The sequence below is a fragment of the Mustela putorius genome, unplaced genomic scaffold (genome assembly GCF_011764305.1).
Source record: "Mustela putorius furo isolate JIRA1106 unplaced genomic scaffold, ASM1176430v1.1 tig00000095_pilon_pilon_pilon, whole genome shotgun sequence".
Lineage (NCBI taxonomy): Eukaryota > Metazoa > Chordata > Mammalia > Carnivora > Mustelidae > Mustela > Mustela putorius.
Window position 1 is genome coordinate 19,061,609 of NW_025421280.1, and position 25,767 is coordinate 19,087,375.

General features: G+C 42.3%; 1 protein-coding gene across 2 annotated transcripts in view; it reads left to right on the forward strand.

Annotated features, from left to right (window-relative positions):
• The first annotated feature begins 22,391 nt into the window (after positions 1–22,391).
• The window catches only part of DCP1A (decapping mRNA 1A), a 59,684-nt gene continuing 56,308 nt past the window's right edge, over positions 22,392–25,767 (forward strand). For both annotated transcript variants that reach the window (XR_006606382.1, XM_004738196.3), the window contains exons 1-2: positions 22,392–23,024; positions 25,715–25,755. Coding sequence is in view for 1 of the 2 variants with exons in the window: in XM_004738196.3 (XP_004738253.2) it covers positions 22,830–23,024; positions 25,715–25,755 (236 nt within the window). In the remaining variant the exon portion in view is untranslated. The remainder of the gene's footprint in view (positions 23,025–25,714; positions 25,756–25,767) is intronic.

The window sequence follows — 25,767 nt, forward strand, 5'->3', positions numbered from 1 at the left end:
CCAAAGGCAACCGCAATCCTGACTACCAAGGTCCACTTTCTCTTGTCTGATTCTTAGATTCTATTCATCCAACATTTTGCCATAGGGAGACCCAGTTTGGGTGATGAGCCGGTCTCCTCCCTCTCTTCTGTAAAATGAGCTGGGGGGAGTGGAAGCAAAAGAACTAGGATACAGGTCCTGACAATTCAAAACACACATGTTCTCACCCCACGTTGGCAGTGCCTCAAAACCAAACCCTGACAGAATATTTTTTAAAAAAAGGCAACGTTTGCTTGTAATAAAGAGCACAGAAACCTAATTTAAATAAGATGATTCAAATATATGTATCACTTAAAGCCTGCAAAATGCCATTTTTTATTGAGATTTTTAAAAATCTCCCATTTTCAAATGTATAATTCAGTGGCATACTCACAGAGTTGTACAACCATCAACACTATGTACCTATAGGACTGGAGCATTATGCCAAAAAAGAAAGCCCTGGTCTGTTAGCAGTTACTCCCAATTCCCCCTTCCTCCCAGCCTCTGGCAACCACCAGTCTACTTTCAGTCTCTGTGGGTTTGCCTATTCTGGACCCTACATGTCAATGGCATCAGACAATATGTGGTCTTTGGTGTCTAGCTTCTCTCACTTAGCACGATGTTTTCAAAGTTCATACTCGTCAGTTCTTTGTTCCTTTTTTGGTTTAATAATATTACATCATGTGAATACACCACATTTCGTTCATGCATCATCAGTTGATGGGCATTGGGTTGTTTGTGCCCTTTGGCTACCAAAAATGTTGCTATGGGTCTTCATGTACAAGTTCACTTGTGTACTTGTTTTCATATGGAAACATGTTTCTTTGGTATACATGTATTGAATTGAATTGCTGGGTCCTCTTGTTTTGAGGTAGCTCTTGTTTTGAGAAGCTCCCAGTCTGTGTTTTCCAAAGTGGCTGCACCATTTTACTTTTCCCTCGCCAACACGGAAAGCTTCCAATTTCTCCATGTCCTCACCAGCTCTTGTCCCTTGTTCTTTTCTTGGTGGTGGTTGGGGATGAAGTGGTGTCTCATTGTGTTTTCGACTTATTTCCTTAATGACTAATGATGCTGAGCAACTTTTCCTGCTCTCATTGGCCACGGGTAAGACTACTGTGGAGAAATTCTATTCTGATCCTTTGCTGATTTTTTTAAATATTTATTTATTTATTAGAGAGAGAGAGAGTGCATGTGCATGAGTATGGGGAGTTGGAGGGGGAGGAAGAGAGAATCCTCAAGCAGAATCCCTGATGAGCACAGAGCTCAACGCAGGGCTCGATCCCAGCGCCCCAATATCATGACCCGAGCTGAAACCAAGAATCAGCCGCTTAACCCATCAGGTCACCCAGGTGCCCCTCCTTTAGTTTTAAATTGGATTGTCTTTTCATTATCGAGTTGTAAGAGTTCTTTATGCATTGTGGTTCCTAGACTCATCTGATATACAAGATTTGCAAATGTTTTCTCTCACTCTGGGGATCATTTTCTCACTTTCTCAGTAGTGTCCTTTGATACACAGAAGTTTTCAACTTTTAAAAAGTCCAATTTATCTGTTTTTTCTTCAGTTACTTATGCTTTTGGTATTATATTTAAGAAACCATTGCCTACTCCACCATCATGAAGGTTCACATTTATAGTCTCTGCTCAGAGTTGTATAGCTTGGTAAAATGCCATTGTATTAAATGATCCTTTGACTTACATAAGACAACTGTCATACTAAGGATCTTCTATTATAAGTGCTAAAAAAATACAAAGAAATCACACAAAATATATTCTAGTTTTACCTTCTATAACATAGTTGTTTGGAATGTAGCCACTGGCATCAAATCCTAGATTCAACATGTGTAAGGATTATACAAATTATATGTGTGTTCTATTCTCTATGCGATCTGTTTATCCAAGTCTACATCACTGTAATATATTGTCCTGCCACCAGAAACCACTAATGTGGAGGGGGGGATCCAGAAACTGTATATACAGATATATTCCCATATCCCCCAAGACAGAGAGAGACAAAGTGTATGTGAATGGGAAAAGAACTTTATGTTGAGGGCGCCTGGGTGGCTCAGTTGGTTAAATGTCTGCCTTCAGCTCAGGTCATGATCTCAGGGTCCTGGGATCAAGCCCCACATTGGGGGTCTCTGCTCAGCAGGAAGTCTGCTTCCCCCTCTCCCACTCCCTCTACCTGTGTTCCCTCTCTCACTGTGTCTCTCTCTCTCTGTCAAAATAACTAAATAAATTTTTTTAAAAAAGAACTGCCTCTTGATATAATATTACTAGCATATTTTTTTAAGATTTTATTTATTTATTTGACAGAGAGAAATCACAAGTAGATGGAGAGGCAGGCAGAGAGAGAGAGAGGGAAGCAGGCTCCCTGCTAAGCAGAGAGCCCGATGTGGGACTCGATCCCAGGACCCTTGAGATCATGACCTGAGCCGAAGGCAGCCGCTTAACCCACTGAGCCACCCAGGCGCCCCTATTACTAGCATATTTTAAGGGGTGCCTAGGTGGCTCAGTCCGTTAAGCGGCTGCCTTCACCTCAGGTCATGATTCTGGTGTTCTGGGATCAAGCTCAGTAGCATCACCAGGCTTGCTGCTTGGAGGGGGATCTGCTTCTCCCCCTTCCTCTGCCCCTCCCACCTACTCATGCTGTCTCTCTCGCGCAAATAAATAAATATTTTAAGACTAGGGAAAAACAAACAAACAAAAAAAAACCCTCAAGCCCAGTTACCTAACCTCTCCTAGCCTCAGCTTTCGTCTCCATAACATATACCCACCTCAGGTTAGGAAGATTAGGTACGATAATCTATGAAAAGTAATGATAGCATTGGTTACACATAAGATGCTCAACAAATGTTGGCTATTATTACTTTTACTATGTTTCATGTACATTACATTTTTGGTAGTAATTTTTTCAACACTGCATTTTCCTTGGGACACTCTCTACTCCCTCTTGCCCATAGAAAAATACAAGCTCTATGCAAGTGAGCAGATGATGTCTTGAGCTAAAGATGAATTACCTTGGAAGAGATCTAAAAAATTAGAGAGAGCAACTGGAAACTGCAGAGTGGTTAAAGGCCAAGAAATGTTCATTTCCCCATCTCTTGGGTGACACTCAAGCTACTTGCCCATTGGCATTGAGTTTGTGAGAGCTAGGCAGTCAAATTTTCCAAGATATTTAGTTGAGCATTTTTCTGACTCTTCCCTTAATATTGACTGAGAGGGCAGCATAATGTATTCCAAAGAGTGAGAATCGGGAAACCTGAGTTTGGCTCTGACTCTGCCATTAACTGTGTGATCCTGGAGATTTGCCTCATTTCTTTGGCCCTTGGTGTCCTATTTGAGGAAGGAAAGGAGAAAAGGAGTAAGGACAAGACATGCCCTTCTGATTCTGAAAGTCTGATTGTTTGGAACTACACTTAGCATTTCTTTTCATCTCGACTTACAGCCAGCAGAATTGTTCAAACCAGGTTCCAAGCTGCTTATGTGTGCTAGCCTTTGTGATAACACTTCTATCACATTCGGCTTTTGGAAGTAATCCCTAGCCCCCCAAATAATCTTCCTTTCTCTGTTTGGCATCTCTACCCAAAAGTCAAGCATCCACACATCTGGAAGGAAGGAAGGCTCTGTGCCAGGCTCACAGATGGGCATCAATGTTCACTCCCCAATGACTGCAGGAGATCAAAGATGGGAAATGTGCTGTTTAAACATCCAGGAGAAATCACTGTTAGCCCAGAGCTCAGAGGGGCTGTGTCATCCCTGATCAGCCTGAGTTTGCAAGGAAACAGAAAGCCCCCTACCACTTCACCTCAAGCAGAAGGCAATCAAAATAATGCTCTAAGTTTCTGTTCTTGCCACTTGTCTCTTGGGGGGAGATGAAGTATATATTCAGTTGATTCATTCATTTGGTGAAAATATTTTGAGAGCCTGCGATGTGCTGAGCAGGATTCTAGGCCCTGGGAATACAACAGGGAACACAATTAAGTTCCTATAACAACAAGGCTAGTGGGGAGGACAGGTAACAGACAAACAATCAAGTGCAGGTGTGTGCATACATGTTTGCATAGGTGCAAACCTGTGTGCACACGTGTGCTCTCGGTCTAGAGGTGGAAAATGCGTGCACCTGTGGCTGCTTATACTTCTGTGTATCTGTGTTTGCCAATAGGCAAGTACTGCAGGAAAAAGGAAAGAGAAATTGTGAGAAATTGGCATTGGAAATGTGGGGGCAAGGCTGGGTGCAAGTTGCCTTTTAAATATCGTGGTCAGAGTCGGCTTCCTTCGTTAGGTGACATATGAACACAGAACTAAAAGATGAGGAACTGAGACATCTGGAGGAAGAGCATTCTAGGCAGAAGGGACAGCACGTGCAGAAGCCTTGAGGTGAGAACATGTGTGTTGTCTGTGAAGGAGAGCGAGGAATCCAGGGCGGCTGAATCTAAGAAATCAAGACAGAGAGCAGCAGGCAGTTAGTGAGATGGGATGAGCGACCGGGCTCGTCATGTAGGGCTCGTAAGACACTGTGAGAAGTTTGGCTTTTATTCTAACCAACATGGGAATCCACTGAATAATTGGGGCACCTGGGTAGCTCGGTCAGTTACGTGGCCAACACTTGATTTAAGCTCAGGACACAATCTCAGGGTCCCGGGAGCAAGCCCTGCATTGGGCTCAGCTCTCAGCAGGAAAGTCTTGCAGATTTTCTCTCTCTCCCTTTACCCCTCCCCCTGCTCTCTCTCCCCCACCTTTCTCTCTCAAATAAATAAATAAAACTTTAAAATGATCTCTCAAGCTTCTAAGAATATACTGCGAGGGGTGGTGGCCGGGACACCAGTCAGGAGTTCATTCCAATTATCCAACAGGAGGTGAAAGGGGCTTAGACCAGGGGCTTAGCAATGAAAGCAATGAGAAGGGACTGAATTTGGGGTGAATTTTGAAGAAAAGGCAAGCAGGATTTGCTCATAGATGCAGTGCAGAAGGAAACTCAAGCATGACTGCAAAATTTTTGGTCTAGGCAACTTGAAGGAAGGCTGTGGGAGAAATTGGAAGGCAGGAGGTGTGGTAACATGCTGGTTTTGCAATGCATATTAGAGACCCAAGGCGAGATGGAGACACAGCTCTGGAATTCAGAAGAAAGTCTGGGCTGGGGATACCAATTTAGGAGTTGATGGCACATATGGGATATAAACCCATGAGCCTGCACGAGGGCCCCATGGGAACAGGAATAAAGAAGAGAAGAAGTCCGATGTCTGAGCCCTGGGGTTTACTGACATGAAGAGGACTGAAAGATAAGGAGGAAACAGGTAAGGAAGCCGAGAGTTGTAACCAGGGAGCAGGAGGGACATAAAAGGGAGGGTGCTCCAGAAATCGAAAGGAAAAGAAAGCGATTGTCATGTCAAGTGCCCCTGACCGGTCGGGATGAGCACTCATGATTCACACCACAACGTGGAGGAATCTTGAAAATACAATGATAAGTAAAAGAAGCCAGTTACAAAGGGCCACATATAGGATTCCATTTATGGAATGTTCAGAATATGAACATTACATATGGAATGTCAAAAATGTCCAGAAGAGACATATCCACAGAGACGGAAAGTAGATTAGTGGTTACCAGAAACTAGAGGGAGGGAGAAACGGACAGAAACTGCTAGTGGGTATGAGGCTTCCTTTTGGGGGTTGATGAAAATGCTCTGGGATTAGAGAGTGCCGATGACAGCACAGCTTTGTGAATAAACCGAAAACCACTGCATTGTAAACTTTAAAAGAGTGACTGTTATTAAGGCACATGGATTGTATCTCAACTCTTTAATCATGTATCTTAGCAACCTTTATCAACGTTTCTTTTAATGGCCATAGCGCACTTTTTTTAAACGCGCTTTGCTGTCATACTTTAATCTCACTGAAACATTTTGAGACCAGATCTTATTTTGCAGATAACAAAGCTGACCCGAGGAGAAATTAAATGACCTGCCCAAGGTCTCCCGGGTGGTGGAAGCTGAGGAAGTCGACCCGGAATTCCTTTCTCTCCCTGTGCCACAGCGCCTCCTAGTGGCATTCAGTTGGCATTTTTCCTCTTACAGCACCTGGCTTCCAGGCTCCAGACAGATTTACCAGTTCTCGGTATATTTTTCATTTGAATTAAGACCATCCCACACCAGAAGACAGGCATCTCCTTTTTAAATCTAGTTTCTTTGTGACATAATTTTTATAACCATGGCATTTGGCTTTGAAATTCTTAATAGATTGTTAAGTTGTAGATCCTGTACCTAATATTCAAAGACTTTCAAGTAGAAAGAGGAGTTTTGTTGTTGTTGTTTTAAGATATTATTTACTTATTTGAGAGAGAGAGAGCGCACGAGCGGGGGAAGGGGCAGAGGGAGAGGGTGAAGCTGGGTCCCCGATGAGCAGGGAGCCCAGTGCGGGACTTGATCCCAAGATCATGGCTTGAGCCAAAGACAGACACTTAATCAACTGAGCCATCCAGGTGCCCCGATAGAGAAGTTTCTTTTTAGCAGTTTCTTAAATTTAGTCCAATGTACTGAGCATTTTCAAATGCTTGTAGTTTCTCATCTTTTGGAGGTGGGGCAACATGAACCTTTTTGAGATCTCATGAAAACTGCCAATCCTCTCCTGAGACAAAAAAGCACACACAAAATCTTATTTTTAATCCCAGGACATTCACAGAATTTCTAAGGGCCATCCACAGGCCCCAGGTTAAAAGCCACCTTCCAGTTTTGCTACACTTGGGTCTATCTACAACATTTTCATCAGCGTCACTCTCTGCTTTTAATTCATTCTAACTTTTAGCATATGTGCACATCTTCTCAGCCTGGTTGGTTGTTTAGGAATAGCTCAGTATGAAGTCAGCTATCACTGACAATCTGAACACACTGAAATATTTTGTTTCAAATGTTTTAAAAAGGATGGAATTAAATTTCAATTTCCATTGAAAAAGGTTTTCAACTAAAAAGATGAAGATTAAGATTTGAATTTAAATTCAAATTTGAAATCTTAATTTAAAAAATTAAAATTTGACCTAGGGGACGCCTGGGTGGCTCAGTTGGTTGGACGACTGCCTTCGGCTCAGGTCATGATCCCGGAGTCCCGGGGTCGAGTCCCGCATCAGGCTCCCAGCTGCATGGGGAGTCTGCTTCTCCCTCTGACCTTCTCCTCGCTCATGCTCTCTCTCACTGTCTCTCTCAAATAAATAAATAGAATCTTTAAAAATAAAAAAATAAAAAAAAGATTTGACCTAGATTACATAGTGAGGAGTTGATGTTTGGTCTTGAATTACACTGAGGACAAAACCAAACTAAACAAAAATCCAGGCTTTGAATAGGGATAGAGAATTCCTCATACCATCAATTAATGAGGGGCTTCAAAAACATAAGGAAGCTCAAGGACAGAGAAATTTGTCCTTTGGCTTTGGAATGGCAAAAACCCTCCCTAAAGAAAATCCATTTTTCTAGCACTTTTAAAATCCTCTCCTCTAATTAGGGCATACTTTTCTGAGGTGTCTGAGAACATCACCTTAGGAAGGCTCAGGTCCCCATCGGAATGGAGTCTGCATATAACACTGATACAAAGAGCGTATCAATTTTTTCTTCACATCGTTAAAACTACCTTTAATTTCTCTTTTCTACGTGGTAACTATTCAACTTTCCAGTCCAAAAGGGGTTCTAAACAAGAGTTTAGTCATCTGCCTAAAACATAAAAAGGCTATCTTCGAATATGTTTTTTAATGATCTTTTTTTTCACTAATGATAAGGCAAGATAAAGGAAAAGAGGGTAATAATAATAACATTATTTTCAGGATACCTAGCTGGCTCGGTCGGTCCCTCAATCATGCAACTCTTGATTTCAGGGTTGTGAGTTAGAGCCTTGCATTGGTTGTAGAGATTACTTTAAAAAAATAAAAATCTAGGGGCTCTTGGGTGGTTCACTAGCTTGGGTCACAATCCATCTTTGTGGGTGGGGAGGGGGATCAAACTCCGAACCTGGCTCACTACTCAGTGGGGAGCCTGTTTCTCCCTCTCCCTCAGTGGCTCTCCCTGCTTGCACTCACGCTCCCCACACCCCATCAAATAAAGAAAACTAAAAAATTAAAAATATACAAAAATAAAAATCTTAAAAAATAATCATGTCATTTTCTTACCTCTAAGAGTTTCTCCTAAGACTCTGTCCCTAACACCTCATCTCCCAGAGAATAAACACTTTCTTCAACATAAATTCAGTTCCCTTCCACCATGTCCAAGGGAGAGCGAACAGAGGCCCTTACAGACTCAGAAGGTGGTGAGTCTGCGGAAGCCACTCCTCAGAGCCACAGAGCCCCTCCCTTCCAAGAGTGGCAGCACATGTTAAAACAGGTGGTTTCGCCTTTGGGGGTTGGGGGCAGTTTGGGGGCTTAGATCCATTTCTCTGACTGGAAATACTTTCTCTGTGTTACTGGTTTTGTTGTTAATTCAGCCAAAACCCTGGAGCACAGGGACCCAGGATATTGAGGTATGTGCCCGACTCACTTTGAAATTACGTTTAGTGTATAAGAAAGCCACTGATTTCTGTACATTGACTTTGTATCCTGCCACGTTGCTGAATTGCTGTATGAGTTCTAGTAGTTTGGGGGTGGAGTCTTTTGGGTTTTCCATATAAAGAATCATGTCATCTGCGAAGAGAGAGAGTTTGACTTCTTCATTGCCGTTTAGCTTTTATAGGGATATTATCCAGTTTGCAGGGGGTTGGGGGAGGGAGGCCTGTGACAACGCAAGCACCCCCTTTCTTCAATTCCTAGTCTTACAACCAAAACCAGATTCTCCCCTTCCTTGTGGCCACTTTCCCGGTAAGATATTTTAGTCAATGAAATAGAGCACAGAGGCTATTTCTCCCACTCTCTGCTGGTAAAGAGCAGGTTTAATGTCTTGCCCTCTCTGACTGTGCTAGTAGAGGATTTGGGAATGCCCCCCAGGAAAATATATGCAAGAAAAATTAAGTAACTCCATGCTGGAATGGCTCACTGGGAAACTTCTAGTTACCTAGAAGTATGCCCTTGTCCTTGGCTAACAAATGTCCTCACTTTGTAACATATATGCCTGGCCTCAGCACTTTTCAGTCCTAAACTCTGCTGTGCTTTAATCTTCTTGACAGCTAGGATGGGCCCCAGGGCTCTTGAGGGACATGGAGGGCCATGTACCAGGAAGCGTGAAGTGTGGTGCCACCACCTCTTCCCCAGACAGGGATGAGGGTCTGCAGGTGGCCACCAGTGAGAGGGCAGGCTTGGGTTTCCAGGAAGGTTGACTGGCATTCCAGAGACCAGCATTGCAGCAAAGGTATCACATTCTTTATGTGCCACCAGGAGCCATGCTGGTTGTCTCCTACTATCAAACAACAAAGGTCATTTATGAACTACGAGAAGGGAAGAGAGCCTTGTCATTGACTGAACCTTACTATACGGATGGCACCATGTTAGTCCATTTGCTCAAATCTTCTCCATATGGGCATATTTCTACAAGCCTAGGAGGTCGGTATTATTAACCCTTTTTTTTTTTTTTAAGATGAGAAAGCAGATCCAGAGAAGCTAAATGACTTTAGGAGCCAGCCACCAGGTGATGGAGCAAAGGCTGGGGTTCCCATTTGACTTTCTGATGTAGAACACTGACATGTTGGGAGTCTTAAAGCCATTGGAGAGTAGTGCCTGAGTGGCTCAGTCGGTTAAGCATCCAAATCTTGATTTTTGGCTCAGGTCCTGATCTCCCGGATGTGGGATTGAGCCCCACATCAGGTTCTGTGCTCAGGGGAGAGTGTGCTGGAGATTCTTTCTCTCTGGCCCTCCCTGCCCCACTCACACACACGTGCTCTCGCTCTCTCTCTCACTCTCTCTCTAAATAACTAAATAACATCTCTTTTAAAAAGCTATTGGTGAGGGCGCCTGGGTGGCTCATTGGGTTGGACCTCTGCCTTCAGCTCAGGTCATGGTCTCAGGGTCCTGGGATCGAGCCCCCTTCAGGCTTTCTGCTGAGCAGGGAGCCTGCTTCCCACCCTCCCACCTGCCTCTCTGCCTGCTTATGATCTCTTTCTCTGTTAAATAAAGAAATTTTAAAAATCTTTAAAAAGAAAAAAAAAAAGCAATTGGTGAGATACTGCTTTAGCCCATCAGGGCAATTAGAATATTTCTTGGAAAGAATGTTCCAAGAAATTTTACTCAAGAATGTAACCCCAGGGACACCTGGGTGGCTCAGTTGGTTAAGCGGCTGCCTTCGGCTCAGGTCATGATCCCAGCGTCCTGGGATCGAGTCCCGCATCGGGCTCCTTGCTCGGCAGGGAGCCTGATTCTCCCTCTGCCTCTGCCTGCCTCTCTGTCTGCCTGTGCTCACTCGCTCGCTCTCCCTCTATGCCTGACAAATAAATAAAATCTTTAAAAAAAAAAAAAAAGAATGTAACCCCAAAGAGAATCTATGTGGTTTTCTCTGTAACAAAACATACAGGAAAGAAAAGGAGGTGGCATCTTCTCTCCTCTCAGCCTATTCTAAATCTGCCCACGGCCAAGGCTCCCAGTTCCTTTTCTGTAGTTGCTTCTCTGCATGTCCTTCATCTGGGGCTCAGCCCTCACTATCAGTGTTACTGGGTTGGCACTTACCCCATGCTGTTCTATGTTGCAACTTTCCCCTTCCCTAACATCCCTTATCAGTTCCTAATTACCTGATGGACATTCTAAGAAGCAGAGAAATGCTAAGAAAGAAAAGAGTTAAGGAAGCAACCCAAGTGTCGATTGATGGATGAATGGATAAAGAAGATGTGGTGTATGCTTACAATGGAATATTATTCAGCCATAAAAGAGAAGGAAATCTTGCCATTCATGACAATATGGACCTTGAGAGCATTATGCTGAGTGAAGGAAGTCAGACAAAGAAAGAGAAAGGCTCTCAGACCTCACTTATATGTGGAACCATAAAACACAAAAACAAAAATAAAGAACTCATAAACATAGAGGAACAGACTGGTGGTTGTCCAAGGCAAGGGGTAAAGGCTGAGTGAAATGGGTGGAAGTGGTCAAAAGGGACAAATTTCCAATCATAAAATAAACAAGCCATGGGGATGTAACACACAGGTTGTAACATATGGCGACTATGGTTAATAAGTCCATGTTGTATATTTGAAAGTTGCTCAGAGAGTAGATCTTAAAAGTTCTTACCACAAGGAAAAAAAAAATGTTTGTAACTGTGTAGTGATGGATATTGGCCAGACTGATGATGGTGATCACTCCTCAATGCATACAACTATCAAATCTTTACGTTGAAACCTGAAACTAAGATGATGTTATATGCTAATTATAACTCAATTTTTAAAAAGGTTTTTAAAAAAGCTAAGATCTTGGACATGCCACAGATTAGGTCACCAGCCCCTCAAATCCACAGTTGACTCTACTCCAGCAGGAACACCATAGCGTTCTGGTGTCTCATCTGCAGAGAACGAGAGGGAAGCCAGGAACAGATCCTCCAAAGTCCAGTCCTGTCGGAGTGAATGTCCAGAGCTGTGCAGAGATGAAGAAGCAAGAGACAAGGAAGCCTGTGCCCAGCTCCAAGGCAGAGAAAACTCCAGTCACAAAATTAGGAGTTATGTCAATCATAAGTGCCTTCCAAAAATAGTTCCTGACTTTCTATGCTATCTAACAAAATTTTATGGACACCAGAATTTTTATGTATTTCTCCTTTCTTCCTTCAAAGCCCAGTTTCATTGTGTTTCTAGCACAGGATTATCTGCAATACTTTCTGGAACATCCACCAGAAAAGCTGCTAGTGGGATGGCTTCGGGAAAATGCATACTGCCTGGCATTGGTCCGCTAGACCACCACTGGTACATTAGCACTAGTTTATCAGTTTTGCTACATGGTTTTTTGGATGCCAAAGGGCTGAGATCCCAGAGGATTCCACAGAATGTGAGGCAGGGCACTCTGGGATTGGCACTGTGGTAGTGGGGCTGGTTCTGTCTCTCCATCTATCAGACTGCTTTTTCTCCCCTAAAAAAAACAAGGAGAAACATCCTTGTCCTATCTTGAGTTAAGTATTAAAGGAGGGAATAGGTTCAGTGAAAGAGATAAATATTTCTATGGCACCAATGGGGTTCAGGACACACTTCCCCAAAACATGATATCTTGGTACATTGAATGTTTCAGGCTGAAGGAACTTGAGGAATGGCAGGTGCAGGAAGGACTCTCTGACCTTCCCCTGAAGCAGGTCATAAGACCCTCACATGAGAGGTGCCCTCCTCAGACCCACAGGAAAGAAGCTGTCCTTCTTCAGAAGACAAAGGGACAGAGAGAGGAATTTAAACAGACCTTGCTGGCTTCCCCTCCATTTACTACACTTAACTCCTACTTGTCACCCTACCACGTCCTTCTGCAACTTCCCATTCTTATCAAAGCCAGCATAAAAACATTCAGGCTTAGCCATTTCTTTGCGTCTTCATTTCCTTATGAAGGAAGGAAGTCTTGTGCCACAGAAAATTTGTATTAAATAAATATGCAAGGAGCTCCTGGGTAGCACAGTTGGTTAAGCACCTGACTCTTGATTTTGGCTCAGGTCATGCTCTCAGGGTCCTGGAATTGAGCCCTGTGGCAGACTCCACACTCAGTGTGGAGTCTGAGATTCTCTCTCCTCTCCCTCTCCCTCTGCCCTGCTGGCTCGTGCTGTCTCCCTCTTCCCTGCTGCCTCGTGGTGTCTCCCTCTCTCTCTCAAATAAATAAATAAAATATATTTTTTAAAATGTGCAGTTCCTCTCCTACTATCTTTGTCACTTTAAATTTCAGACCAGGGGCCCCTGGGTGGCTCAGTGTGTTAAAGCCTCTGCCTTCAGCTCAGGTCATGATCCCAGGGTCCTGGGCTCTCTGCTCACTGGGGAGCCTGCTTCTTCCTCTCTCTCTCTGCCTGCCTCTCTGCCTACTTGTGATCTCTGTCAAATAAATAAATAAAATCTTAAAAAAAAATAATTTCAGACCAGCCTATTAAAGAGCCCAATATGATCGAGGAAAACGTCCTCCTCCCTTACAGAAGGGAGCATATTAAAAGAGCAAGGAGCTAGGAGAGTGATGCTTTGTCATCAGGCAGAGTCTGGATATAATTTTTCAGTGTTCCTACCCTGGAACGCTGGGTCAAGATTGTTTGGTCAGCTAATTCTATGCAAAACTGAACTGCCTAATATTTACTGGAAGAAATGCTATTGAGTTCTCGAAGGTTGCTATGTTTTTGGTTTAAAGCACCTGGGTGCCTCCGCTGGTTAAGCGTATGAATCTTTTTTTTTTTTAAGAGTTTATTTATTTATTTGACAGACAGATCACAAGTAGGCAGAGAGGTGGGGTGAGGGTGGAGCAGGCTCCCCGCTGAGTAGAGAGAGCCCCGATGTGGGGCTCGATCCCAGGACTCTGGGATCATGACCTGAGCTGAAGGCAGAGGCTTTAACCCATGGAGCCACCCAGGCACCCCAAGAGTTTGAGTCTTAAATTTGGCTCACATCAAGACATCAGGATTGTGGAATTGAGCCCCACATCAGGCTCTGTCTGAGGTGTCTGCTTGGGCTTCCTTTCTCCCTCTCCTGCTGCCCCTCCCCTGGCTCATGTTCTCTCTCTGAATAATTAAATAAAATCTCAAAAAAAAAAAAGTGAAGTAGTTTAGTATATATACAACTGATGGTGATGATTTTAAACAAAACTAAATTCAAAAGCTGGGTAGAAGATCAAAAGAAAGCCATGTCTGTGTTTTTCCCTTCAGCTTTTGAAATGCTCTTTTCTCCCCATCTGCATTTTGGAGGACAGGTGACCCTAAAGCAGAAGGCATGGCCACACCAAGAGACTGCGCCATCAGCGGCTCAATTTGCTCAGCTCAGTCTATGAGATGCGTGGGGCTGACAGATGAACGCTTAACCCACATTTTCATAAAATGGCAGTTCTCTTTTGTTTCACAATGTTAATACATTTAACCTTTGCCAGACTTCATAAGAATGACACAAACTCAAAGGCTTTGCCTCCGAAACCTATTTTGTACTAACAAGTCTCCGGTTTGGAGGACAAAATCCAAAGACTGCTCCTTTTTTATATCCCATGTCACCTTTTTTAAAAAGACCTTCCTAGCTCAGATGAGGAAAGATCTATGCCATTCAGACTTTAAAAACCAGTCCACTTTTTTTGGCAGGGAAGTAAAAGACTCTTTGCTTCTTCTGAGAAGACACACCAAAATATGACATTAAGATTACCTGTCAGCTTGGTTCAGATGATGTATTTCTAGTAATTGCAAGCTACATGGTTCATTTCTTTTGAGGTGATATGCCTTTCAATAGGTCTCTTCGCTGCTTCCCTACAGGTAATATACTGCAATCCTCAAGGATTTACGGACTAAAGAGTGTGAGAGTTTTATTCAGATATATGCCATTAGTATAAGCTATGGGTGTGTATTCTTCTTTCCCAAGCCTCAGTTTCTAGTCGATTACTTTAAATTCAGGCACCTGTAGGGACACCTGGGTGGCTCAATCAGTTAAGTGTCTGCCTTTAGCTCAGGTCATGATCCCAGGGTCCTGGGATTGAGTCCCACACTGGGCTCCTTGCTCCACAGGGAGCCTGCTTCTCCCTCTGCCTCTCTGTCTCTCATGAGTAAATGAATAAAATCTTTAAAAAGTAAAATAAAAATGAATGCAGGTATCTGTTAAAGGGGGGGGTAGAAAATGCTCATATAGTAATGTTTCAGCTGAGTAATCATATCTCCGTTACCTTTACTTAACCCCAAGGCAATTTAGCTCAAAAACAGATAAAGGGAAAGTTTGAAACTGTGTATGTTCTCTCGTGTTCCACTATTGAAGAATAAAAGGCCATCAGTGGAAAAAAGAAAGACAGGAAAGGGGTCACTGAGAAAGAAAACAAAAACCCTCCCATATGAAAACATCCATCAGTACTTAGGAAATACATGACTTTTAGACATTTACAAATAAAAAGCTCCACCTCCCTTAAAAATAAGTTACATTTATACCCAAATAGTCCAACTCAGATTATTTTCTGGCATTAAATATACAAATATGCACATTCTAGAATACTCCTAAAAAGCTCAACAAAGACTTAGAAGAGTCTGAAAGGTTACAGACACATTAACAAATAACTTTTCAAAACTAGATTTAGCTCTTTCAAGAAGTAATTTTTCCAGCTTTTGGTTCTGGACTATTTCACATAAAAATAATTATATTCTGTTTTTCACACAATTTTATCCAGAAGGACTACTAATATTGTAGAATATTCTAATACCATATCCTTTTACTTCACTTCTTTTTTCTTTTGCTCATACTTATCAGAGACCTAAGTGAAACAAAATTACAAATATACCAAGTATACACAAGATGAGAGTCTATTTCCTTCACATTTTAACATTACCTTTTTACACCAACTGCTTCTGGATTTTCAGTAACAATTCCTTTGGTTTGAAAATCTTCATCTTTGCCAAAGTCTGTTTCTAGAGCTTTGGAAAGTTGTTACACTAATACAATCAGAAAATGAAATGGCATAGAGCAACTTAGGAAGATACAGGAGAGTGGGTGTTTTATTACATTTCTGTACCAGATCATTGTTTCTAGGAGGTAATCCATAAATTTTTAATCCTTCTAGTGTTCTTGAGCAATGTAAAAAAGACCGCTCCTGACCCAGTTCAACCTCTTTTACCACAGTAGTGACAATAATTTTATTGTGCAAGAGAAATGGGTTTTTCTATTATCTTTTGAGTTAATGTTTATTGGATGGCTAAGTGTAATTTAAGCTCTTTTCCTTAGATAATGAATACTGAGATCTCCTTCAAGGTCCAGAACAGGTAATAGTCCTTAAATTCAAGGCTGCAGGCAACATACAGATGAGTGAATAGTTTTCCACACTGTGACAGTTAATCTCCATTAAATTATGGCATTTCAGTAATTTGGAGTGATTTTTAATATATTCTGTTTAACATTATTTTCTATGTTATGAGTGCAATTTAGGGGGGAAAGATAGACGTTCCTAATACGTGTGCCGTCAGGATAAATGAATTCAAGTTTACCAAGATAACATAAACTGTATCTGGACTATGCTTATTATTCCACAAATCATGTAATAATTGGTTTAGACAAGAAAGACTCGCAATGAATCCTGTGTCAGTTTTGCCTCAAGCTCACATATTGGATCACATATTGGATACCAAAATTAAGACAATATGTGAGCAGAAAACAGAAGCCTTGAACCCTTTAAGTATGTAACACTATGGTTTTACCTCAGTGTTGGAAGCTACAGTGAACGTACATATTCATTCTTAAGTGTATCTCTGGGCAAACTCAACCCATAAGAGTTCAACAACTTATTAATATGCTCTAGCCACTGAATAATCAAATTTCAGATTGAAGGGAGCTAAAACCCATTACATGAATTAAAGGCATACATAAAAGTGATTATGACATTAATTTTGGCAGATAAATACTAGTAAATGAATCATGGTAATATAAGACTAGAAGCAACAGAACAGAAACTGGGAAGATACAGAAAAGAATCCATGAACAGAAATAGTGCAAAGGTTGAGGTGCCTGGGTGGCTCAGTGGGTTAAAGCCTCTGCCTTTGGCTCAGGTCATGATCCCAGCGTCCTGGGACAGAGCCCCATATCAGGCTTTCCGCTCAGCAGGGAGCCTGCTTCTCCCCCTCTCAGCCTGCCTCTCTGCCTACTTGTGATCTCTGTCAAAGAAAGAAAGAAAGAAAGATTGCAAAGGTTTTGTCACCAGTACTTGCTATATTTTCCTGTAAATCTAGAGAGTCAATGAGGAATGATTTCAGGTTATACCGTTAAACACAGCAGATAGAGATACCTTTACTTAAACTCTTCTTACTAGGTTGGCTTAAGAAATAGAGTTGAACCTTTAGATGAATGGATAAAGAAGCTGTGAGATATATATATATAGATATATATATATATGCATATATACATATATATGGGTTATAAATATATATGGGTTAAATGGGTTATATATATGCATATATACATAAAATATATATATATGTATGTATATATGTATACATATATACATAAAAAAAAGAATGAGACCCTGCCATTTGTGACAACATGGAGGGACCTACAGGGTATTTTGCTAAGGGAAATAAGTCAGAGAGAGACACGTGCTATATGATTTCACTTATATGTGAAATCTAAAAGAAATGCAAATGAGTGAACAAACAAAAAGCAGAAACAGATCCATAAATACAGAGAACAAACTGATGGTTATCAGAAGGGGGGTGGGGTGGGAGGATGGGCCAAATGAGTGAAGGGGAGTGGGAGATATAGGACTCCGGGTACAGAATGAATAAATCACAGGAATAAAAGTCACAGCACAGAGAATATACGGTTGTTCTGTAATAGTGTTATATGGTGACAAACAGTAGCTATCCTTGTGAGCACCACATAATGAATAAACTTGTCCAGTCACTATGTTGTACATGGAAACTAATGTAACATTGTGTATCAACTATACTTCAAGAAAGAAAATAATAATATAGTAATCATAAAATAAAATAAAGGTGCTTTTATAGCAGGAACAAAGGAAATAGAGCTGACTCTTGAACAACACCAAGTTTGGGGCACTAAACCCCAGCACGGTTGGAAATCCACGTATAATTTTTGGACTCCCCCAAAACATAACTGCTCCTAATAGCCTATGCTGACAAAGCTTTATATAAACAGTTGATTAACACGTATTTTGTATGTTATATGTATTATGTACTACATTCCTACAGTAAAGTAAGCAAGAGAAAAGAAAATGTTTTTAAGAAAATCATAAGGAAGGGAAAAATACATTTACAGTACTGTTACTGTATTTATTAAAGAAAATTCCTACATGTGGACCACACAGTACAAACTAATGTTGTTCAAGAGTCAACTATACTTGTATTTTAATATCCCCAAGGCAAAAAGAAAGGAAGGATTAAAAGAAGTCCAAGAGAATCTCAGAAATGCTCATGGAGAAAGTGCATTTTAAATGAGAGCCCTCTCATTTTGGCTTAGTAGGGTTATTTCATGACGCAATTGCAAATCAATCACCTAATAGTATAAGCAAAAACATTTCTGGTCTTTAGCCACTTTGTGACTCTGCAAATCTGTGCTTCCAACTGATTGCAAAGGCAGAGCTCTGGCTGGAATTCTTTTAAAATCTTGACTTATTGTCAAAGCACTAAGCAGTGTTCTGGTAAATCATATGTTTAATTTTAATTCCACTTCAAAAGACTGAGATTTTATTGCTGACTTTCTAAACAATATAGAGCAGTGTAATTAGTTGGGATAGGCTAGGCTGAGGTAACAAAAAAGACTGAGAAGTACATAATTTCTCAAACCCATCAGAGTCCACTCTTTACTTAATAGTCTGAGAAGGATACCCTGGACAGCAAGCATCATTTCTCTCTGGGGCAATTCAAGGTCCCAACTCTTTCCATCTTGGGTCTCTGCCATTCTCCATGGTCTCACAGTTGCCTGTCCCCAAACAACAGAAGAGGGAAAAGCAAGTCAAGGAGGAACATGTTCCTTAAGGCTGTGGCCTGGGGAAGGCACACATCCCTTCTGCCAACATTCCACAGGCCAAAATTGGGTCAAAGAGCCATACCTAAACCAAAAGAGTTTGGGAAATGAATGTGTGGTGAATGTGCGTGGTGTGTGGTGAGGGCAACAGAAAAGAATGAAAAGGTTGCTGGTAAACAGTGAACAATTTCTGCCACGGGCAAGTCAACTCATCTTGAGCCTCCGGGAACCTTCATTTACAAATGGGTAACAATTAGTTACAACCACAGAACAATCTGGAGAATTTGTGAGTATGTATACCTATAAAGCACTCTGTGTTCCATGGAACACTGTGTTATCAGTTGTGAATAAACCCCGGCTATGCTATTGTTAGTTTGAAACATTACCCTGGATTAAGTAACTAAATGATGTAGAACTTTCCACCAAAGAACATTATCAAGAAAGCTGTTAGATGCAATTAACAGATGAACTAAAGAGAGTGCTGATCCCATGTTCTTTTCTTCTAATTATGTTACCCCATATAGAGCCACTTTCTTTCTTCCTGATAGAAAGCATTATTTTGTTCCAGAATTGCAGATTAAACTAATTCATGAATCTGAAATGTAACTCTAGAAAGCATCTAGACCCTTTAAAAATACTTTCATAAAGAGACATTTTAAAATACAGAGGTCTCAGACCTTTCTGGAGGAACTGAAGGGAAAAACTACCATCCAAAGCATCTGGGAAGCACCAGGTAATGGACTGTATAGTAAACCCACAACCTTTTGCATATCAACCATGTAAAATAAATATCAGTGGCGAAACAGCAGCATAAGGAGAACAAGTCTCACTCATGTGTAGGCAGTGTAATTTACGAGTGTGCCAGACAGAATGGTAGCAAGAGACGTGACCTACCTGGAAGCCAAAGCTAGAAGATGTTAATCCAGCTCTGCAAGTGAATCATTTTGTGACTTTAGGAAAATTATTTAGCCTGGTTTCTCTGCCTAAAGAGGCAAATGGTAAGCAGATACTTCTAGAATACTTTCTAGAGAAAGGGAGAGGGAGGAGAGGAAGAGATGGGAGTCAGATAGATGGAAAAGAGCGGACGTGGGAAAAGGTGCCAAGACTGAGAATGTCCCCCATTGTTCTGGGCTATACTAAACATTGTATGTTTGCTTCAGGAAGCCTTGAGCCTAAGAATCAAAATATAGGAATACAAGAAAACCAGGCATCATTATATTTGTTCAGCACTTAAGAGAAACAAATGCTTTCTTAGGTGTGGATTGGAAACAACCATCTCTTCTCTCAGGTTTATGTGAATAAAGAGATTCCCCTGATATTCCAATTAATCCAGCAAACATGTATTAGGCCTTGTCTCTGTGCCAGAGATGTGTGATGAAGACGACAGACATGGGTCCTGCTTCATGGAGCTGATGATACAGACACCACAGAAATAAATAAAATAATTACCACTTGCAGATGAGTGCTCCGAACAAGACGAGGAAATGAGCCATCAGGATATCCCAGGGATATCAGAGAGAAGAATGTTCCAGAAAGGGAGAATGACAAGCGCAAAGGCCCTGAGGCAAGGCTCATTTGGCACATGTACAGGAATAGAAAGGAGGCCAATGGGCTGGGGTGGAATCATCGAAAGGGCAATTCATAGAAAGTGGCCATAGGCAGAAAGCTAACCAAGCCAAATACAAGGGAAAATTAGGCCTCAAAGTAAATGAGAAAGAGTTTCAGTTCCAAAAGATTCACATTCTCTTGAATAGATCTTGAGAACTGTATAGGTATCACAGTCAACATTAACGTGTTTTTGGGCCACACGAACATACATTTTAAAGCAATTTCCTACTCTGAATATGAACCCTCCCTAAAGTAGCTTGCTTTTTCTTTCATGAGTCTAGCCCTGTTCAATCAAAAATAATAAATACAAAGGAAATGTCTTAGATTTTGGTAAATCTGTGTAAGAAAAAAAAAAAAACTAATGAAGAAGTCCTGGGGATATAACATATAGCCTGATGACTACGGCTAGTAATAGCTTTGCATATTTGAAAGCCGGTAGGGGAGTGGATCTTGAAAATTTACCAAAAGAAAAAAAATTTTTTGTAATATGTATGGTGACAGATGTTAGCGCTGGACTGTTGTTTGATCCCTTTGCAATATATAGGAATACCACATCATTACACTGTACACCTGAAACTAAAACAGTGTTCGATGTCAGGTATACCTTAATAAAATAATAATTTTTTAAAAGAAGAAAAGACTACTTTCTTCCGTTTCAGGTTTGCCTTTGGATTTTATTCCAAGGGCTTGTATTCTTTTTTTTTTTTTTTTAAGATTTATTTATTTATTTATTTGACAGAGATCACAAGTAGGCAGAGAGAGAGAGAGAGAGGGAAGCAGGCTTCCCGCTGAGCAGAGAGCCCGATGCGGGACTCGATCCCAGGACCCCGAGATCATGACCCGAGCCGAAGGCAGCGGCCCAACCCACTGAGCCACCCAGACGCCCCAAGGGCTTCTATTCTGTATTCAAAGAACACATAACTTTTTAAATGAGGGTACAGATTTTTAAATATCGGATTGAAAGTAGGTGGAGGGGAGTTAAGTCTCGTCCTCAAGGAGGCAGAAAGGTAGCCCTGGTGTAGAGCAAAGGGCTCTGGGGGAAGGAAGGCGTCTCTAGACTCTACCACTAGATCCCCTTCGCCTCCCCACCACCCCTTGGCTCCCACCCCCGGACTCGTGTGGAACTCTGAGCCCCCCCCCCACCCCCAGCTTCAATGAAACCATCCATCAAATGAGGATGCCCTCACTTCCCCTACCTCACCATGAGGCTGGAAAGTGAAATCGAGGGCCCTTGCCTTTCTTCTCCGATCCACTCCTACTCCTCCCTACAGGTTCAATCAACACTTAACCCACAGCACCTGAACCGCTTCCCTCCTCATCAGCATTCATACACGCTCCTTACCGGATACTGCAAAGAATAGAAGGCATTACCTTCTTTCCATTAACCAACGGCCCCGGGGCGTAAAAATCATAAACCATACAAATATGACGGCGTTCCTCCCCCTCTTTTTTTTTTTTTTTTTCCTTTCAAAAAATTCCGATTCCAGGGGCGCCTGGGTGGCTCAGTGGGTTAAAGCCTCCGCCTTCAGCTCAGGTTCATGATTCCAGAGTCCTGGGATCGAGCCCCGCATCGGGCTCTCTGCTCAGCGGGGGGCCTGCTTCCTCGCCTCTCAATCTCTCTCTGCCTGCCTCTCTGCCTCCTTGTGGTACTCTGTCTGTCAAAAATAAAATCTTTAAAAAAAAAAAAAAATCGACTCTGGGGCACCGGGTGGCTCAGTGGGTGAAGCCTCTGCCTTCGGCTCAGGTCATGATCCTAGGGTTGCAGGATCGAGTCCCGCATCCGGTCTGCTTCTCTCTCTCTCTCTCTCTCTCTGCTTGCCGCTCTGCTTACTTGTGCCATTTCTCTGTCAAATAAATACATAAAATATTTTTTTTTAAAAAAAATTCAATTCCAGGGGAGTATCCTTTCCGCCTGAGAAAACGTTCTTTGAACGAGCGGAGAGCGGGTGAACAGAGTCCCCGAGAGTCCCCACGCCGCGTTTCGCTCTTGGGCTGGTACCTGGAGCTTTAAAACGCGTGTTACAAGGCTTGAGGCGCGTCGGCTCCGAGAACGAGCCGTTGGAGGCTTTCACCGCGGCGCGACCCACGCGCCTGGGCGGGCTCGAGCCCACCGGCTTCAGACGAGGAAAGCGAAGAGCAACGGTGGCGAGCCCAGGACACGCCTGTCTGTGCACGTACGGGAGGGCTACTTTGGCTTTTTTTTTTTTTTTTGGAAGATGCTCCTTCAGGGGGGAAAAAAAAATGCTGACGGCGGCGACCTAGTGAGACCGGAGATCTGGGGTGACTTTCGGGGTGCCGCCCCTCCCCGCTTCTCTGTGCTCTCCCCACGACCGTGGAGTCCCGCACAGCCACAGCGGGCTTTTTCATTCTGCGGCCCCGCGGCGGTCTGCTGCCTCGTCCGGCAGGAGCCCGGTGAAGGCTCGCGGGCAGGACATGTTTTTACCCGGAGTCCAGGAAGCTCCTGAGTTTCCCCGCCTGCCCGCTCGGTCCCTGACTGACTCCAACCCCACACACTTTGGACCGTCCCGAACCTAACGCTCCCGGAACCCGGCACCCGGGGGCGTGGACGCAGCGGAGCACAATAGTTGTTGTACCCCACCCCGCGCCGCGAGGCCCGGCCGAGAGGCGGAAGTTGAAGGTGCTGACGCTACTGGGGGAATTTTGCCTCGATGGCACCTTCCTGTCCGCGGCTCCGCCTCCGCCGGAGGGGCTCGGCTCCGGAATTCAAGATGGAGTCGCTGAGTAGAGCTGGGCAGGAGATGAGCTTAGCGGCCCTGAAACAGCACGACCCCTACATCACCAGCATCGCAGACCTCACGGGCCAGGTCGCTCTGTACACCTTCTGCCCCAAGGCCAACCAGTGGGTGAGTGCGGCCAGGCCGAGGAGGCTGGCCTCCCGGCCGGCGCCTCTTAAAGTGGCAGCGCGGACTGTCCGGGGTTGGGGGCGATTCGGGAGGCCAGGGCGGCAGCGGGGAGGCCAGGGACTGGAGAAGAGACTGGCCGGTCCCTGAAGGGTGTCGGCGGCGCCGGGAATTGGGGAGAAGCGCGAGAGAAGTAGGCCCAGGACGTCTAGTAGGGGGAAAGCCGATAGAAGGAAGGATTGGAGGAGGATCAGTCCCTTGGGGTTGGGTCCGGAGACCTGGGCGATATGCCTTCTTTGCAGACGTGTTAGTGGACGAGAACGGTGGGAGTCCGAAAGGCACCCGAAAGATTGTGTTTGAAGCTGTGAGGGGTGTTAGATAAACTACAGATACATAATCTGTAAAAGTAAACACCGTCCTCTCCCCCCCACCAGGCACGTAAATAAGAACCCCCTTCGTAGAGGTCATTTGGATTTAAAGCTGGAAATCCAATTAGTTGCAATTCTTGGAAGAGGGGTGGTGGGGATAAGTCCGGCTTTTATTGAACTACACTGTATTCCAGAGTTTTGGAAAAGATTTCAAGGTACTTAGGGATTATGTTAATTGGATTCCCTTGAACCCTTTGGAAAAGAGACCCTGTAAACGTGTTTTCGTTCCAGCTGTGCTGCTGGTGATGTCACCTCTGAATCCTCCCTCCGGACTAAGTACTTTTTGAGTTTTTTGTTTTGGGGTTTGTTTTTTTTTTTTTTTTTGCGCGGGAGGGGGCCCGAAAAGTTACATAGGGTTTGTTCTCTGATTTGTTGGCTGCTGATGAAAAGTAACATAATTTCCAGTTTTCTAGTAATTAACCCTCCATAATTCATTCATTCAGCTCTAGGCTTTACTTTTGGCAAATAATCCGTGAATATTTGGTGGGTTGAGTTCATAAATGAGTAACACTCACATTTCAGTAAAAATATGAAATCCTTATACTAACAAAAACCTGAAAGATTATTGTAATACATTCTTTACAGTATAAAACAGATACATAGATTATATTTAGACTAATTCTGTGAAAATCATTTGATGTTTATAAACAATTCAGATGAGAGCTTTCAGAATCCTCTTGCTTCTTTCACTTCCTGGAAAAGAAGGAGGTTTGGAAAGCCACAAAGAACAAAATTACAGGTTGTTTTTTTTTTTAAGTGTAGCTGTTTTAGACATTGCCTTAGTTTGAATTGTTCTGAATCGTTTTTCTTTATTTGGTCTGCATATAAATTTGTGAGATATGAATTGCAGACAAATGGTGAAGACTTAGGAGCAGGAACTTTGGACTAACAGACTTTTAATTCTAGTTTTCCACAGACTTTCAGTATCGTTGAATTTAAATTGTAGAGTCCTGCTTCAAATATGAAATACTAGTTATAATAATCTGAATTGAAAAGTAAGCTGCCATTTTTTGTTCATTTGGATAATGGCACATAGTGCATAACCTGTATCTTTTGTGTCTTTATTTTACAGTGAGTTGTAACTTTGCACAGTTCTGTGTTTGAGCAAGTTTTCTTTCACTGTGAGACCATTGATTGCCACTTTTTTTTATACTAAAATTTTACATTTGAAAGGCAAGAAAAGGCCTATGAATCCTTAGGAAGGAAAAGTTTTAAGATGATATTTAAGGTAGAGCAATACTCTCAATATGATAAATATTTTTTAAATGTTTATATCCCAACAAACCCGATTTTGAATGACTAGCCTTTAAAGTTTTCTAACAATTTGTTGATTGCATTAAAATACATAGGTTCAATCCAAGCTATGAACTACTGTGGTTATTTAGTTTTTAAAAACACTGTATGTGTTTAAAACCTAAGTCCATTTGTCACAGCAAACAAAAGATAATATGAGCTCTACTTTCAATCAAAATGTTTCATTTATGCTTAAAAATTATAATTATTTATGTCTTACAATGATTAGCTTAAGGCAGAGTATAGCTTCAGTTTTCATGATTCTTCAACGAAGTTCTAAGAATAAAAAACTGTGTTTGACAATATTTAACAAACCACAAAACTTGCCATTCATAAAAATATACCAATTGCCCAATGATGAAACAAACTGTCCTAGAAGATAAACCCCCCCCCCAATCATCCTGGCCAAACTTTGATAAACTTTAAAAGTGAAGGAATTGCTGTACACAAAAGCTTGGCTTTAAAATTTAAAAATCTGGATAAGACATTTTAGCTTTATAAAGGGAAAGTGGGGTTCCTGGGTGGCTCAGTTAGGGGTCCAACTCTTGGTTTAGGCTCTGGTTATGATTTCAGGGTTGTGAGAGTCTGCTTGATATTCTCTCCCTCTCCCTCCCCGCTGCCCCTTCCCTATGAGTACGTATGCTTTCTCTCTGAAATAGTCTTTAGAAACTGGAGGGGAGGGGGGCTAATTCTAAGATTTTTCACCCTAAATTTTTAAGGAGAAAAATGCTGCAGATAACAGACATGTTGCTGGACCAAACATTGTATATACCTTAGTATGCAACCCAAGCATAGAAAGGATACAAAAGAAACTAACAACAGTAGTTTGTAGAGTGAGAGACTTACCTGACCTGTTCTAAAGGGACTAATTTTAAAATAAGCAATTTCATCTTAAACATGAAGTATTTCTCCATTAGGACCATTTGGGGTTGGATTATGGGGGAAAAACTAACCAAGTCATTTCTGTTATAGGAGAAGACTGATATAGAAGGGACCTTGTTTGTATATCGAAGGTAAGCTTTAAA